The sequence below is a fragment of the Carassius auratus genome, unplaced genomic scaffold (genome assembly GCF_003368295.1).
Source record: "Carassius auratus strain Wakin unplaced genomic scaffold, ASM336829v1 scaf_tig00214826, whole genome shotgun sequence".
Lineage (NCBI taxonomy): Eukaryota > Metazoa > Chordata > Actinopteri > Cypriniformes > Cyprinidae > Carassius > Carassius auratus.
In genome coordinates, this window is record NW_020527818.1 from 179,228 (window position 1) to 197,960 (window position 18,733).

Here is an 18,733-nt window from a genome sequence, read left to right on the forward strand (position 1 = left end):
AAGTGGTTAGAAGTTCTTAAACTGATCCGTTAGTTGCAGCATGTGTTGCTTGGACACTGAGAGCTGCGTTTCGTTTCGGTGGGTTTGAGGTGGCTAGGAAACTGCTAGTCTGGTGGAGTTCAGATTAGCGTGTGTGTACACAGAGTATCACTATAATCTGGATTAGTGGTTTGAGGTCTGAAGGTGGCTTACACTGCTAATCAGCCCAAGAAAACATCAGCTAATGTTTTAAATTCTTGTGTGTTTGTTGCATGGGATGTTTATGGTTGCATATTGCTGTGTGTGTGTGTCTGGTCGTTGGTTGCAGGAGATCACAGTGGCATTATACAGGATGCTTTAGAATTTCAAGTGTTTTGTTGCGTTTGCAGGAACACGTGTTTGACATGAGTTTATGCATGTGTGCTGGAACATAAGTGTTTTTTGTGTTTTAAACCTACACAAATCCACACAAACTGTATACAACTAATTGTGTGCACACGTACTTTTATGCAAGTGTACACACCAAATGGAAACTTTTAAGTCATGCATAAGTTCATTCCAGTTGTTCAGCATGTGTGTTTAGGTGAGAGATAAGTGAATATAATTGTTACATGATGTCATGTATTGTTAGTATTATTTCACAATAGTGTTAGTATTGTTTGTTAATTTTGTTGTAATATTTTGATAGCATCACTATAGCAGTCCATAGTGGATTCCTGTTTTTCCACTCTGCTGGAACACACTGTCTGTTCAACCTTTCCTGTTGTGTTTCTCGGACACACTCCACAGCAGTGGCCTGGATTGTGTGTGTGTGTGTGTCTGCACATTTTTGTTATTGCTTTGATTGAAATCGTTACAAGCAGTTCTCTGGTACGAAAACAATTTCCTTAGACTAAGAAATATTAAAATTGTTGTTTCTTTACCCAAGGCTCAAACACATTGTTTAATCATCTTTGTTTTTTATTTGCATGTATGAACTATTCTTTGAATGAAAATGAGAAAGAGGAAAGTACTATGCCAGTCTTGGCATCTCAACCACACATTCCTGTCTATTAGATATGGATAGATTTACAGAGAGGGTCATGTTTATCTCTCAAGTACCCACAGGATATTGCCAGATATGCTTGAAAGCAAGAAGTAACATTCTTGTTACATGAGAATTGTTTTCAACTTCATATTACAAAATAATTAAATTGTAAAATGGACTTTGCATGGTGTATGCACGTTCACACTGTTGATTTTTTTATTATTATTTTTCTCAGTAAAAATATTTCAATTGCATTTTTGCTGCTTTTTCAAACATTTGATTTCAGATTTCACAAATAATGGTTCCTACTATTGTGTGATGGGATTTTCTGTTTATGTAAAGCTGTGTTGTAGTCAAGAAGTTATATTTTCTTGGTCTTATCATGGACTTGAGAGCATGTAGACTAAGTACTCTTCTTGTCTGGGTCTTGACTCAAATGAAATGGTCTCATCTACAACACTGAGGCAGAGCATTTCAAATTGGTCGCAAACAATTCCATTTTATTTTGGATTCTGTCTTCAAAAGCATCTACCTATGTAGGCAATAAAGACCAATGTGTGTTAACAGTATTCTTTTGTGTTTCAGGGACTCCGCTCAAAGATGGCAGCCTGCTCCTGGATCCAAGGCTGCCATGTTGGTGAAAGTTAACAGCATTGGAAGAAACCAGTCTCTTGGTCCAGCTACTGCCCACCAATTGCTCCACCTCAACCCCGCCAACACTAGCACTTCACCCAAACCAGGTTACACAGCGCAACTTGACAGAACCGGTCTGCTCAGCAAAATGGCTGTTCCTGGAGACTCCAAGCAGGGTTACCACCTCAAAAAGGGGGATGCCAACATCTGTCTGGTTTTGCCTCCTTCTAACTCTTCCTCTTACTCTGCCCACCAGCGCTCTGGTGCAGGTACATCTCGCCCCTCCTCTCCTCAGTACGGAGCTACACCCTCAGTGCCCATCTACGATGTACCTCCACCAATGGATCCCCCCATTTATGATGAACCCCCAGTGGAAATGGAAGTAGAAGGTGCGCACCACTTACACCGGGTTCCCTACTCCACCAGTCACAGCCTGCAGAGAGGAACCCAGCCTCCTAGACTCCTCCAGTTCCCCAATTCCAAACACATCTGCAGCTCTTCAGCTAGTGAGTACAGTCCGGCTGGCCGGGAATGCATCAAACACATGGTGAATGTGGATGCAGCTGCATCCAAGCATCAGCCCCAGACGTCTAACCCTGTCGAGGGGCCTTCAAATCCAGCCAGTCCTCAAATCCAGCCCCAGTCTCCAGTCTCTGCCCAGATTAAGAAGGAAGTGTCTCTGGAGAAGAAGCAATCATGGAGGCTGTTGGAGCCCCGCCACAGCCGTCAAAGCAGTCTGGCCTCTCAGGAGTACCCAGGCTCTGCTGCCGTCACTTACCAGGACTCTGGCTACTCCACAGGGCCGTCCCCAAGTCTGAGAAGGAAGAACCGACGTCATGCAGCTCTGGGCACTGGGTCGGGTCGACCCGGGTCGGTGGGAAGCAGTGGGGAGTTAAATGCATTGAATGAGAAGCTAATGGCGGAAATGAGGGCGGTGGTAAACCGTTCCAATGCACTTCATGGAAGCAAGGCCAGTCTGGACACTGAGATGGGCTCAGAGGCCTCTGGAAGTACTGCCCGCTCCCTGATCAGTTCACTGAAGATGGGGGCAAGAGGGGGTGAATCAAGGGAGGATGTGACATCAAGTAACCGGTCACTCTATAGGGGTGGGGGCATCAACCACGGTGATGTCGTGTTGTCAGCACTGGTGACAGATGGTCTTGGAGGCCGGCAAAAAAGGACATATGAGAAAGTGGATTCACTGGAGAGGATCATAACATCACAGACTAGCTTGTCTTCCCCAGAACCACCAAGGTCACGCTCACAGGTACCAATGCTTTTTGCAGCTGTCCACTTGCTTATCCAGTGCAGCAACCTGGCCTATCCCCATTTCCACCAAATTTTACCTTTATTGCTTTTTTTTAAATCTCTTTTCTCCTCACATTCAATGGTCCCACTGTGTGAGTTCCTTGGAGTGGAAAACCAAAACAAGGCTTCCCATCCAGTCATTGTAGAAACTATGCAGGATATGGCGAGGCTTGGGGTTTCCTGAGCTGAAAGGGGTTTGAATATTCCATTCTAGGGAGATTTACTTTTTCGGTCTGTCAATGTGTGTGTGTTGTGCTTAGATTAATAGGATTGTACGAGGGCCAATTGTTGTTTTTCTCAGGAAGAAAATGTGCAAGAGTAAGGGGGGAAATGAGACCGGTGTGTTTAGTGAGCAAGAGACGGGGAGATGTAAAAGAGTCAAAAGTAAAAGATCAGCTGAAATGTGCGGGAATTTGATTGTTTGTTTGTGGAGGATATACATATGGGAATCTGGAAGCATGTAGGTCAGTGTAGAGCTTGGGAACCAAATTACTTTTTCAGGTTGTTGTCATGGTTGACTGTATTTAATGTAGAGTATGTTTTATGTTGATGAACACATACCGGTCATAGCCTTTATTATTATGATACGTCCAAAGTATACTTCGTTTCTGTGTGTGTACACTAGTGTTTGGGTAGAGTTGAATGCGTAGCCTTTCAAAGTAGACTCCATTTCATAGAATGCGCGAATGCAGGTGGTCGACATATACGCTCTAGAAAGGGTCATCGTAGTCCAGTATTTGTGCTCTTTGGTTTCCGTCTTTGTAGTTTAATTTTCTACTGTAAATCAGCGGCCTTGGACAGTGTTGCCACACTGTGAAACAACTGATTAGTGCAAAACAAATTCAATGCGTATGTGCGACCTGCACAAACAAAGTAGATGGTTACAAAAATCAGGCGGTGCATGTACTATTCTAGTGATGAAATTTGTGTCACACGCACTGGACACGGACCCTCGTGTGCAATTTGATCACGTCATTATGAACATACCTTCAGGCTCTGCGTTTGATAGCATTTAGCATGCGTGTTAATGCTGTTCATGAAGTTATTCCCACACGAGTGCTGGAAAAACTGGAACATGAATTAACCTTAAGTCTGTGCTCCACCAGAAACAACCTGTCTGTTTTAAAACATAACAGAAACACAAGCCCCGCTGCTATTTGCAGAAGAATTGAGAAAGCAAAACAGAGACCGGCCCAGTCCCCTCATTCACTCAGCCAGGTGTTGTGGTTGTACGAGACGTTCGGCTCTTACAGCTTGCTGTGATTTGGCACGTTCAGCTAATGTGTTTCGATGTGTGCGCTGACAGTTTCATTTGTCATTAGTGTAGTGCTCCACATGTGTTTTGGCTTCTCCTGGGGAGCATAAGTTGGTGGAGTTAATAGTATGGATCTTAATACACTAGGAGAGGTTTGTCATCATTTAAATGATTTAAATGATCACACCTGTAAAAGTTTATCAAAATGATCTTTTTCCCTAAGTATTACATAGGTCCATGTTAATCTTTATGAATAGATGATGACGTTTATTTAAATATGGCCAAATTGAAAAATGAACTTTATCTGCAGATTAGCCTATTCAGCCTCCTCTGTATGTCGTCTTGCCCTTTGGCTTTTTCTTCTTGCCTTCACATGCCTCATTACCTTCATCAGTCTTTCTCTCTCTCTCATACTTACATGTCTGATTAAAATACAACAATAAATGTAAAGGTTGTGAGGTTGGAAACATTGACTCAGTGATTTGGTTCAGAGCAAGCTCATTACATCTTGATGGAGGGAGAACCTCACTAATATCCAGACGCATGGAGAATTTAATATGACCACATTGTTAAATCTGTATCACTTCGGGCACAGTGTCACATTGATGTAATGCCAGGAGGTGCCAAGGCATTAAAGGAAACCCTTATGTTACGGGAATATACCACAAATGTAATGTGCTGGATATATATGACACTGCATACACAGACGATGTCATGTTCATAACCTGTCAGTTCCCGACTCTTTTTGTAACCTTAATAATGTCAGCATGATTGGGGTTGGTTGTGTCGTATGCTTGGCTGACTCAAGAACCAAAGGTCGTACATTTCTCAAAATAAATTTCAATGTTTTTGTAGATTTGTCTGCCCAACATTAAACTGTGGCACCGTGTGATATGATCACATTCACAATCTTAGTAAGCCATGATTCATTTATTCCACAAACGATGGTATCCAATTACAAGGTGGACATCACTTATCACAGTTTGAGTAGTATTTGTCTGGTCATGTGATTTCAAAATGGCTGCCTCCATGAAGTGACCCACCTGTTAAACAGCTTTTAGTCTTTTTAAATGCCACAATTAACTGCAAGCTAATATAAAGATACATTTTTTTAATCCAACAGCAACATCAATCATAGAACCAAATAAACATTAGAACCAATTCCTGGCCTACATTTTTTTTTTTTTTGTTGCAATAATCCATTATTGCAATTACAGTTGCATCTCAATAAATTAGAATGTCGTGGAAAAGTTAATTTATTTCAGTACTTCAACTCAAATTGTCACATCAAGTTGTCACATCACATTTAACAAAACCCCACAAACCCCCAAATCTTGACAAATTAGAATATGGGGTGGAATGTCATCTCCTGGTGTTGGTCCATTGTGTTTTTTGAAAACCAAAGTCACTGCTCCCGTTTAAAAAGAAATCTTGGAGCACTTCATGCTTCCTTCTGCTGACCAGCTTTTTGAAGATGCTGATTTCATTTTCCAGCAGGATTTGGCACCTGCCCACACTGCCAAAAGCTAGTTGGTAATATGTCCATGGTGTTGGTGTGCTTGACTGGCCAGCGAACTCCCCAGACCTGAACCCCAGAGAGATGAGAAACAAGAGACCAAACAATGCAGAAGAGCTGAAAGCCACGGTCAAAGAAACCTGGGCTTCCAGACCACCTCAGCAGTGCCACAAACTGATCACCTCCACGCCACGCCGAATTGAGGCAGTAATTAAAGCAAAATGAGCCCCTACCAAGTATTGAGTACATGTAGAGTAAATTAACATACTTTCCAGAAGGCCAACAATTCACACATTTTTTTATTGGTCTTAAGAAGTATTGTAATTTGTTGAGATAGTGAATTGGTGGGTTTTTGTTAAATGTGAACCAAAATCATCACAATAAAAAGAACCAAAGACTTGAACTACTTCAGTCTGTTCATTGAATTTATTGAATACACGAGTTTCACAATTTGAGTTGAATTACTGAAATAATTGAACTTTTCTATGACTATTCTAATTTACTGAGATGCACCTGTTTGCTTCAATATGAAAGAAACACATTTTTAGAAATACTATTGATTTATATGTGTGTATGTGAATATTTTTACATGAGAATAAACTACATTAAATTCGGTCATCAAATTCATTTTATTAGTGTAAAAGAAATAGGGTAGGGGGGTTTGTAGCATTAGTGAATTTGAAAAGAGGGAGGAAGAAGGAGAAAGAAGAGAGGAGGCAGTAATGTTTGAAGTAAGGATGTGATTTCCATATTGGGTCACCTATTTAGGGAGTGAGCGTAATCTATGTGAGTGTTTCCAAATTTCTGCAGGGAAAGTAAGTAAGCCAATCAGCTGCAACCTACGCAACACACACACTCAGATTCAAGTTCCTGCGGCAGTCATGATGGTGCAAATAAATGCTAGAACAGCTGCATCCATACTGACATCTTTCTGTTTCTCAATCTCTCTTTTCGTGTCCAGACAGGAACACTGGAATCCAACACTCAGCAGGACGTCTCGCCCCAGGACTGTGACCATGACAGAGCGGGTCGCGGAACTGCCCACCTCAGCCATAAAAACAACAACAACAGTCCCCCTCCTTCCGTTGGCGGCGGGGGTTCTGGTTACCAGTACCCATACACCACCCTCTGCAAACCTACACCTGACGTCAACATGGAGGACTGGGCCAGCAAGAACCTTAACCAGCACACGCAGGGCCTGTTTCGCCGGCGCGTCTCCATTGCTAATATGCTCTCTTGGAACCGTGGCTCCATTAAGAAACCCATGCTGGTCACCAGCGACCGGTCTGTCAAAAAGGAAGCCTGCGAGATGTTCAAGCTGGTCCAGGCCTACATGGGCGACAGGCCGGCCAGGTTGGACAAACGCCACGCGGCCCTTCAGGTGGTCACGAAGTGCTGGGGGATGCAAGGCTTGAGGGACGAACTGTACGTGCAGTTGGTGCGACAAACCACCGGAAACTTGAGTTTGAGGAGTTTGGAGGCGGGCTGGGAGATGATGGCCATCAGCCTAGCGTTCTTCTCACCTTCGCCCAAGTTTAGGCGCTACTTGGAAGGCTACATCCAGCGACACCTTGAGCCCAGTAATGATAAGAAAAGTAAGTCATTTCAAATATTTATTATAGATAAATGCAACTTGGTCTGGGGTTTTATGTCTAATGCAGTTTCTTTCATACATTTATACGTGTCCAAATACTTAAGCCAAATAGGGCCAGTGTATGCCTTGGATAGTCCAGTGTTTTGGTTTGTGGGATAGGCAAAGGACACACACAGGGGAGTGTTTATATTTTAGGCTGTCCCATATGGATTCAAAGCCTGAAACACTTACAGGATATACATACAAACAGAGCAGGCCAATATTGGTTACAGTGCTAAAATGGTTATGGCACTGTGCCTACCCAGACAGGATGTAACACTGCGGAGGAGAGAAAAATAAATCGCAGGGGTTACTGCAGGTCAGACGTCCCAGGTCATGGAACAAAAAAAGTCATCTATTGTTCAGGCAGACTGTCGGAGCATACGAGTGTTCACAATTAACCGTTTTATTGTATCTGACAGTACTGCAGCACATCATGGAGCGGCAGGACATAAAAAACAAGAAGCATTCAAAATCCAGGAAGAAGAGGAGACAGAACAACGAGGAAGAAGGTGAGTCATTTGCAAAGACAATCAGGAACACATGTGTACATTATCTATCTATCTATCTATCTATCTATCTATCTATCTATCTATCTATCTATCTATCTATCTATCTATCTATCTATCTATCTATCGTTTGTTCGTTCTATAACGAGGTAACACATTTGGCTGAAGAGGGAGTGTATTAATGATGCATTGGGTCCGCTGGTGGAGGAGGACCACTCAGAGAGAGAGAGCAGCTGGCTGAACACAGAAGGGGAGTATCCCCTTCCCCTCTCGCTCTCTCACTCTCTCTTTTTAAAGATTAAAGCTTTGAGCAACAAGACGTTCTGTGAGTCCCACGCTTCTCTGGCCCGCAGCCAGACTGCGCAGGCAAAGAGAGAGAGAGAGAGTATGTGGGTTGAGAGGCAACAAAGATCCTGAGAACGTCTTTCAGTCTTGAAGCGAGAGTGATAGGAGATGGAGAGAGAACGAAGAACAGGCAAATTGAAAGCCCCCAAAAAACCCAGAGAACGGGACATTTTGATCAGGTTACAGCCTCAGTGGCTGCCGTCCAACTTAACCCTCAGCTAGTTCCTTTATCTCTCTTCTATATCCCTCTCGCACACAGTGAGTCTTTCTCAAGAGCCCCGCTCCAAAACAAAGAGTGTGACGAGACAGCTCTGCGTGGGCTCTTAATAATGCAGCTCCAGCCTGGCCTCGGTTAATTACACTGTGCGCTGACTTCACAGGGGCAGTGCCACAAGACATGTGCTCACTACACTATCCCCAGTTAAGTAATGACCACTGCCACTGTCTGAGGTGGAAGTGCAAGGCTAAAATGAACTCTCATTGTCCAGATACAGTATCATTTAGTACTGAATAGTTATTACAGAGGCAGCACATCTGCAACAACAGCATTACCACATTACAGATGCACTCCTTTAGATTCAGTGTTTGATTTCCGTTGGACTGCAGCAGACTAGGTTTCATGTGCCACTGTCTTAAAATCAACAAGATGATGGTCTTTGAACTTCATGGTCAAGATTACAGGATTTGTGGGAGGACTTGTGGCGGCATCATTGTTTGTACGAGTGATGAGTTGCAGCTGAGCCAGAAAAACAGTGGCCTTTCAAATCCCAGCGTCATGTGTGTATGTGGAAGACAAATGTCAGGAATGTTGTTGTGGGTCTAGTGGATGGAAAGTGCAAAAGAAACAAATTCACTTGTCTCACACTGCGTTCGCTAAACACAGTGTTCATTTGTCTCATGAGCTGACTGAAGCGCCGCCGGTTTACGGTAGGCATCCAAAGCATTGTTTTGGCTTTAAAAAAACTGTTGGAATATATTTGATCGTGTCATTTATTCCTGTGATGCAGAGCTGAATTTCCAGCACTACTCCAGTGTTCAGTGTCCCGTGATCCTTCAGAAATCATCCCGATAGGCTGATTTGCTGCTTAAGAAATAAATCATGATACATTTAATTCAATGCATCCTTGCTGAATTAAATGATTCATTTCAAGGAATCATACAGACCCCAAATGGTGAATCATTCCCTTGTTATAAATTCACTGATTTTATTCCTACGTACCAAAACTGACCTCTATAATGCTGAGTGCTAGTGATGAAAAGATGAAGGGAAGAGGGTCATACATCAGGAAATGTAAGGATAAACACCTCAGAGGGAAAGAACAGTTCATTGAACCGCTGTAAAATAGAGGCTGTGTCACAGAGAAGTGAGAAACATCTGACCTGCTCGTCTAACACCAGTTTACAGCTCCGTACACACAAGAGCTATAAATCTCACCATCTCTGTGATTCACAGACTGTGCCCGATGGCAATAGACTGGTTCTTATCAGGTCTGATTCTGGGAAACTTTAACGACAGTGTGCGTTTATCTGTTTTTATGAGGGTTATCTTCAGACATTTAACTGAAAGAAACATCATTTGTCTAGTTTTTTTTTTAGTTAAAAAAGACATCACTTGCCGTTTCACCGTAATAATTAGTGGAAATAATCTTACACTGAATATCTTTTACTCCATATTTGATGATGCGCTAGTACAATACACATTCAGATGGTTTCTCCAGCAATTCAGCATGCAGATTTTATAGATATGCCCATTTCATTTGACTGCATAATCCATCATGTTAATCATGAAAACATAGCTTTTGGTTCGGACACTCATTTAGAGGTTTTTGACCTTTGCATAGAGTTCACAAGATATTTCAGCTGCTAAATTAAAGAAAAAATGCTATTTTTTTTGTTTTCATAGTCACCTTGTTTGACTGAGAATTTAGTCTTTTTAGATTTTTACCGTCAACATTTTTGGGACTCCCTCTTCCCCTCCGGATGTTTGTGTGAGCGTGTGAGTAACGGCTGTGAAGAGCCCTGAAGCCTCTCTGTGTCTGTTCTTACTGTCTCTCAGGCTTCAGTTCAGCCCAGTCAAACCTCCGTCACCTGTTCGCTGTAAATCTCTTTCAGACCCGCGTAACCACATAAGCTTGTTCAGCCAAAGAATGAGTCACGTTCCCAAGAAGAAACAAGGGAGGGAAGCGCTGTGAGAGTGAGTTTAATAAAACCGATAGCGCCTCGCACTGCGGTGTAGTTCCTAGAGGTCAGTGCTTATTAACCCAGAGTCACTAGCAGCTGTATCGCTTTCACTTTTAATATCAGTGTGAGCCATGTTTCATGGATGACAGAATCCTTCAGTGCTTTAAATGCTGCTTTCCTGCCAGTTTTTCCTAAAACAGTTCAACTTGACGCCTCATGCACCTTGTAGCTGTGAGGAAACGTTCACATCTCACCCGAAATGTTCACTTCCAGCATTCTCTCAGCAGGACGTTGAATGAGGGTTTCAGTTTTCAGCTGCTGGAAACCACTTCTATGCATATGAGTCACTGTAGTTGAGTAAAAGAAGAAGCTCTGTCGGGTTCTGGATTGACTAGTAGCTACTTGCACAGCGCTTATGCCTCAGCGGTCTTTGTCTTTAGGTGACCTTCTGTGTTTGATCTCGTGCTTTGAACTGGATTGGTTGAGTGTCTGTGAAATGGTGTTGTTTGTGTTATTCCCATTTTGTGAGAGTCAAAACAACGCAGTCAAAGCTTTGGATTGGGGAAAACTCTTGGAATGCCTGTGAAATCACTGCCACCCAAAGCCTTTCTCTTTCATAACATGCTCTGAAACTGTAGAAAATGAGTGGAGTGGATTGGCTTTGTTTCTAAAGACTTCTTTATTTATAAATCTCTTGGGAGAGAATTTTATGCTTGGGACTTTGATACGAGTCACAAGGCTCATTCATAAGCCAAACTGAAAAAACCTCGCGTTGGGTCACTCAGTGGTCAATGATGTCATTTCCTTTCAGAGTTCTGTCAGTGGTCAGTAATGTTGCATATTAATTGTCTTTGACAGGTCTTCCCATCAGCACTTACGCAAAGTACTGCTACCGAAAGCTGCAAAAAGTGGCCATTACTGGGGGCAAGAAGGTAAGAGTCGTTTTTTTTTTTTTATGGAAAAATTGATGACATTTCCCTATTTTTAGATTTAAATTACATTTACTGGCAACTTCCACTTAAAGTAAATTTGCAAAGACACAAGTAAATACTAATAACTCTTTTTAAAGTCATCTTAAGATAATCTCCAAATTAAAAATGCATTTTTTCATACTTTACATTATAATGTGACGCCTAAATTCACTTACAGCGTTTCAAATGGTTTTAGTTTTTAGTGTTTATTTGATTTATTTACAGTTTCTTTCTTCTGTTCAACATAAAAGATATATTTAAAGGATGTTGACTTCCACAGCATTTTAGTCACTGATTGTTTGGTTGCACATATTCTTCAGAATATCTTTTTTAATGTTCAACATAACAGAAAAACTTGAGGATGAGTAAATGATGACAGAATTGCCATTTTCGATTGAACTATCTTTTTAATATCGGACATTCAATCGCTTATCGGCTATAACATTCAAATTATTATCAGCTTATTGTATCGTCAAAATGTGTGTGTGTGTGTGTTTCATTTTTAATACATTTCTGCTTCAGTTCTTGATGGCAGCATCAGCTCGAAACATGCTCAGTGTCTCCTAACTTAGTTTAACCAGACAGAGAAATTGGACGATTGCGTCATGTGATGTCAAATGTAATTAAAAACAGATTTTCCTGGGAGTATTGTTTGTTTATAGATGCCAGCACTGCTGTTAGATGGTACCCAGGAGTCTCCGAATGGTCAGAAGAAGCAGTATATGGTGCAGCAGCCGTCTAAAATTGGTCACATCTGTGAACAATCACAGCACACACCGTGAGAATTACTAATCCACTAACCCAAACTAAGAAGAAAAGGTTACAGCAACCCCTCAGGCCCCTCTGTAAGCCCTGTCCATGAGTTACGTCCATGCACACGCTTCACTGCTAACAGCACTGGCATTGGAAGAAGCCGTTTCCCTCCCTGTTTGTCCTTTCAGCAGTCAGTCCCACCCTGTAATCAGCCATCCCACCTCTGTCTCCAGCGCTTTTACTGGGTGGGCTATTTTTAGTGTTATCCCGCTCAGCGCTGATCTTTCATATTGTGTTACAGCTGAGACGGTGTCCGTCTGTTCCACATAGTTATGAGGGAAACACTTGGTCAGATCCACAGATGTTTCGTGTGTCAGTGGAGGGTTGACATTCGTAACCTCAAAACTTCTGTTTTGTGCTGGAACCGTTCAGGCAAACATGAGGATTCTGCCATCATTCATCCTCACGTTTTTCTTTCTTTTGCACGCAAAGGATGCATATAAAGAGCACAGACAAACATGACAAAAGTTAAAAACACTAGAAAAGTAGTTTGGATGATATTAACATTCTGGTCAATACCAATATGCTGATAATTATATTCATTTATATCAACTGATAAACATCCAATATTAAAATAATGTACTATTTTGTCTGAATAAATAATACATAATACTATAAAAATGAAAAACATTTGTTTTAAGTGCTACAAGTGAATTTAGACATCATAGCATTTATAATGTGTGAAAAATGGATATTCATTTTGAGATTTACTAAAATTACATTTAACAGAGTTGATAAATTATTGAGTGATTAGCTTTAGGTGAATGATAGCAAATGTGATGTACGTGTAAAAATAAAATGTGCTGTTAAATATACAACACTGGGCTGATACGAAGAAAACAAAAACAAAAACTAATGTTAAAATTTGTGTATTTTTTTTTTAAGAAATATACTTTTTATTCAGCGAGGATGTATTTATTTGATGAAAAGTGCCTAAAAAAACTGTATATATTTCAAATAAATGCTTTCTCTTTAAACTTCCTGTTCATTAAGTAATCCTGAAAATAAAAAGTATCAGGGTTTATACAAATATATAAAGCAGCAGTTCTTAACATTGATAATAATAAGAAATGTTTCTTGAGCAGCAAAACATCATATTATAATGATTTCTGAAGATCATGTGACACTGAAGACTGGAGGAATGATGCTGGAAATTCAGCTTTGATCACAGAAATGAATTGCATTGTAAAATATATAAAATTAGAAAACAGTTACTTTACATTTGTAACAGTATTTCACAATATTACTGTTTTTACTGTATTTAGATCAAATAAATTAAGCCTCAAGAGGCTTCTTTCAGAAACATTTGTAAATATTCACCCCTTCCCCAAACTTAGTAGTGAATTGATAAGAGTTATATTGTTCATAGAGTCTACACTACATTTTATCTCTCTTGTTCAAATCGCAATGGCAAAGTATGTACTCCATCTCTTGTTCTGTCTGTAGGGTCTGAAGAAGCCCACTCTGGAGGAGATTGATCACAGTCGGAACGCCATCGTGACCCCGTCTCTGTTCGGCAGCGCTCTGGAGGAGATCATGGAGAGGCAGAGTGAGCTCTTCCCCGAGAGGAAGCTGCCCTGGGCGCAGGTGCAGCTCTCTCAGTGTGTGCTGGCCCTGGGGGGAGCCCAGACCGAGGGCATCTTCAGGTGGGACACAGAAACAAGAAAGAGTGTTCACAGTGTGTGTTCACAGTGTGTGTGTGCACTTTGGATAGGTTAAATGCAGAGCATGAGTTCTGAGTATGGGTCACCATACTTGGCTGTGGCTCCACCTTGTGGTCAAGTGATCCAGCACACTATTCCTAGCCTGGTCCCACATGGTGCATGTCCAAATGCTCCTCAAGAATTTAGGGTGTCCCGTTTGTCATTTTATGATTCAGTAGGCCCCTTCATTGCTACAGTGAGGGGAGTATTTATGTGTATCATAAGCAGTCTTGGCTGAAGCGGTCGTCTTTCTCCTGCAGAGTCCCGGGGGATATTGATGAGGTGAATGCTCTCAAGCTACAGGTGGACCAGTGGAAACTTCCAGACAACCTCTCTGATCCCAGTGTCCCTGGTGAGAACATCAAACATTCACATTTATATCTCAAACTGCACTGATATAGAGAAAGTGTGCATCTGTGAGACCTTTAGACCAGAGGTTTTCATCCTGCTTGATTTGAAGACCCCATGTCGTCCGCTATATCCCCAAATATATGGGTTATTATACAGTATATTCTGTATTTTTACTATATATTTATGACAAAACCATTTTTTTCTGTGCTTCTTCTTTGCAGAAACCAGGGTTATTGCTCTATTAAATGCATTTTGTGATTCCAGAAAGTTTTACAAACCATTGTAATTGACATGGAAAATGTGATTATTATTTTTTTTAGCATTTTAATTTAGATTTTTAATATTATGTTAATAATGTTTATTAACATATTATTATAATCATTACAATTAATATTTAGAATTTATTAATTAAATACTACTTGGTTGAGATCCGCTGATTTAGACCGAGTATTTAATGTGTTACTTTAGCTAGTTTAGTTACTTTCACATTTTTTGTTTCTGGTGATTGTTGTAGGAGGGGGATAACTGTTCAGTCTACAAAATACTGAAAATATGTCTTTCCACAAACTTTCAGCAAACAAAACATATTGCCTGTTTAGTCCTTGATAGCCTGATAGCTGTTTAGTATCTATTATACCGATAAAAGTTGATGAATTATTGCAGATATACAGTATGCATTAAATATTTAGTCTTTCTCTTCATGGAAGACAAACCAAGAATAATGGGCACATGTTTCAAACACTCTCTAGAATGAAAACAATCCGCTCACACTAATAACACCTGTAACTGGTTATTAATAACAAGTAGCAATGTAGGGTTTCGCTTTGAAAATTAGATTACAGTTGACAAGTTTGTTGATTTGTTGTTCTCTCTGTCTGTCTGTGTGTCAGCGTCTCTGTTGAAGCTGTGGTACCGAGAGCTGGAGGAGCCGGTGATTCCTCAGAGCTTCTACAAGCAGTGCATCAGTCACTATGAAGATCCCGACGCAGCCATCGGTGTGGTGCAGTCGCTCCCGGAGCTCAACAGACTCGTGCTCTGCTACTTCATCAACTTCTTACAGGTAATGTCCTGCCATGTGAACACAACCCTGCGGTGAAATACACAACGACAACACTTACTTCAACACCTAATCTCTCTCTCATGCCAGGTCTTTGCTCAGCCGGTGAACGTGAGTAGGACTAAGATGGATGTGAATAATCTGGCGATGGTCATGGCTCCAAACTGCCTGCGCTGTCAGTCTGACGATCCTCGAGTCATCTTTGAAAACACGCGGAAAGAGATGTCCTTCCTCCGCATACTCATCGTCCACTTGGACACCAGCTTCATCAAGGGCTTAATCTGAGAGTTCTTCGTTATTTTGCGCCATCTGAGTTTTCCATCTGAGAATCCTCTTTAAGCATCATAATATTAGTTCGGACAATGTCTAAACTGATCCAGCTTTGGCTCAATGTGAATCATCCTGACTCTTATGACTCTTCTTGAAGCCTGACATTATTTGAACTGCATCAATTGACTCCACAACAAAACAAATGCACGAGGTTTGTCTTTTGGGGTTTGATATTTCTTCTGTCTTTTGTATTGATTAGCAGGGAAATACATCCATTGGACAATCATAATAACACACATGCAATATGACCTGCAGCGTATATCCTTAATTTAATATGGTATGAGTGTTCTGATTATTTGATAGGATGTTTGTAAGCTCAAGTATGAGTGTGGGGAGAGTTACTGGCTTCAGTTTATGTTTGCACGGCTGAGTATAAGCAAGAAGAGCTGAATTAATGTTGCAGAGCTGGGGACCACAAAGACAGCTGTGAAATACTTCACATGGTGGTCAGAGCTTGAGGTCTGGTGCCTTACGTGAGAACGATCGCTGATGTATAAGATGAATAAGTGCCCATGAACATAAACACACCCTCCATGTTTCTGACTCCAAATGATCTGGTACAGTCTGACCCTCACAGTACTTTTCCCAGTCGTCCCATTTGGAAATAGAAGATTACACTTCCAGACGTGGTTTGGCTACATCAAAGAGGATAATGCAGGACTAAACTGTAGAAAACTGAACCAGGAACCAGATTGGAACCAGGAACTGTTCCTCTCCCAAGATTTCAGTTAATCCAGCAGCTCCAACATCTGTGTTTTTCATATTTGCCCACAATGCCCAGGCTGAATAAAGAGGAGACTTAGGCCAGAACCATACTCTAAAAGTACTAAATATGCAAATACAAAAACACACCAAGACATTCATACTGTTTCTGTTCCACTAATATTAAGCAATTAAAGAGACTAATGATCATTGGTCGAATAGATGAATAGCTCCACCCCAAACTCACGCCATTGGTTCAGCTGTTACCATATCAGCCTTGTAGTCTAAATGTTTAAACAACATGTTTACATTTTTCAGGGGAATCAAATTACAAATGACTTGCATATAGTTGTCGCTGCATTATTTTGGGATATAGGAAAGTACGTAAACCTTGACGAGGAGTTTTGCGTTACTGTTTCCATACTGAATTTACCTGAAGTGGAGATATATACCCTTTATATAACCCTCTACCCTCATTCACTATTTCCTAAATGAGTCCACTGATAAAGTCCACTTGAAGAAGTGAACGAACTGGAAGCGGAGTTCAGTTGGTGCTACACTTAAGTGGTTAGCCATTGAGTGTACATCAGTCGTACACTTGTTGTTCCAGGCTTTCACATCAACACTCACAGCATCTGAACATGGGGAAATCACAGTCCATTCTTGATCCTTTACTCAAAACTGAACTTCCTTGATTCATCTCTGATTTCCAATCAATCACATTTCCTATTGATATAATGTGGGATCCCCAATAGCTGTGCCTGTGCTTCTGTATACAGACCTCTCATCTGACTGATCGTTGTGTTTATGAAGCTCAATGGTGAAAGTAAACAAGCCCCTTCCTTGTTGCACTTCCCCCTCCGTTCCTTCGGCTTCCTGTGGGTCTGTGTCATCTCTGCAGAGACTGAGACTCCTCCTGCACTCTTACTGTAAATGAGTTCGTCTTATTATTATTATTTTTGCTCTCTGTGTGAGAAGACATCAGTGAATTATGGATGTGTGTTTAAAATTTGCATAGTTTCATAAAGAACTCTGAAATAAAATTTGTAAATTTGTATAATTGTACAAAAGTGGTTGTGAGTTTCACTTCTTTGATTTGTCTGGGCCTTTCCACACACAACATGCACAGAACAAGAGTTTGCCAGGTGCTTAAATGCAATAACCTCAGTCCTACAGACTATCTTTTTTTCATATCACACTGTACATTTCTTCAGTTTAGCACAAATTGAATGCAATGATTGGCTCATCTGCTGCTTAGTTTGAGGGATAATAAATATGCACTAGTTTTATATCATACAATGTCACTTTATTGCAAAGAGAGAGAGAGAGAGAAATCATTTTAGATTACATTTGATTAATAAAACCCGTGAGAGCATCTAGAAGCTTCTTAGACAAAGGTACAGAATAGGAAAAGCTACTTTGCTACTGACCTCTTGTGGCAAAGTCAGTGCAGTGTAACATGATGCGAACTAATGTAATGAAGCTTATGTCATATTCTGAAAACACTACCAAATCTCAAACAAAAATACTTTAAGAATGGCCACATGTATAACCAAGTAAAAAAAAAAAAAAATCTTGAGATCTGCACATTTATATTCGTTTCCCCAAGGGGATGACCTATTATTACAATACTTTTTTAATTATGTTTTTCTCCAAAAACACATAAGGCCTAATCTGCAAATTAGATGTGATCTATAGACACATTGTATACAGTTCCCATATTACATAAAGTTAAATAGTACATTAAATCATTCCGATATATATTTCATTATACAGTTAAGTATAATCTTTGTATGAAATTTGGTTAAAAATAGCATGACACCTAAAAACCTGTTGGTGAATGAAAAAAATAAAGTTTTTGCCTACACATGTTGTTTCATGCCTAATTATTATTATTATTATTATTATTATTGTTAATAACTCAGTCCTGGGCTGGCATCCGCTACAAAGGATTTAGAATTAAAAAAAAAAAAGAAAAAAAAAGAATATATATATATATATATATATATATATATATATATATATATATATATATATATATATATGTTTTTTTTTTCTCAATTTGCTTATTATGCTCCAACCAGTGTAATGAGATAATAAACAACAATAAATTAATTAAAATAAAATAAAAAATAAATAAATAACGATTCTCAAGAGGATACGCGTATTAAACTAGATTTGTGTTCATTGCTATTGATCTATACACTGTGACGGATATAATTTGGGGTGTGAATTAAATAAGGGATAAATACGATAGTCTCTTGTATTTCTTACACTAATAATTAATGTTGTCTCATGATTAGTACAAATGTATGATTAAAAGTAAAAGACACCTGCATCTGTCTTGTCATTTTCAGAGGACAAAGACAAAACTGCTCTAAACTTCACATAACTTACAATAATACAGCTTCTTTACGGCA

General features: G+C 40.3%; 1 protein-coding gene across 3 annotated transcripts in view; it reads left to right on the forward strand.

Moving 5' to 3' along the window:
• LOC113093006 (rho GTPase-activating protein 39-like) overlaps positions 1-17,378 on the forward strand; it is a 53,181-nt gene extending 35,803 nt beyond the window's left edge. For all 3 annotated transcript variants that reach the window (XM_026258830.1, XM_026258831.1, XM_026258832.1), the window contains 8 exons: positions 1,592-2,906; positions 6,680-7,313; positions 7,774-7,863; positions 11,245-11,318; positions 13,617-13,816; positions 14,134-14,225; positions 15,115-15,284; positions 15,372-17,378. In XM_026258830.1, coding sequence (XP_026114615.1) covers positions 1,592-2,906; positions 6,680-7,313; positions 7,774-7,863; positions 11,245-11,318; positions 13,617-13,816; positions 14,134-14,225; positions 15,115-15,284; positions 15,372-15,566 — 2,770 coding nt within the window. In that variant the 3' untranslated portion in view covers positions 15,567-17,378. The remainder of the gene's footprint in view (positions 1-1,591; positions 2,907-6,679; positions 7,314-7,773; positions 7,864-11,244; positions 11,319-13,616; positions 13,817-14,133; positions 14,226-15,114; positions 15,285-15,371) is intronic.
• The last annotated feature ends 1,355 nt before the right edge of the window (positions 17,379-18,733 follow it).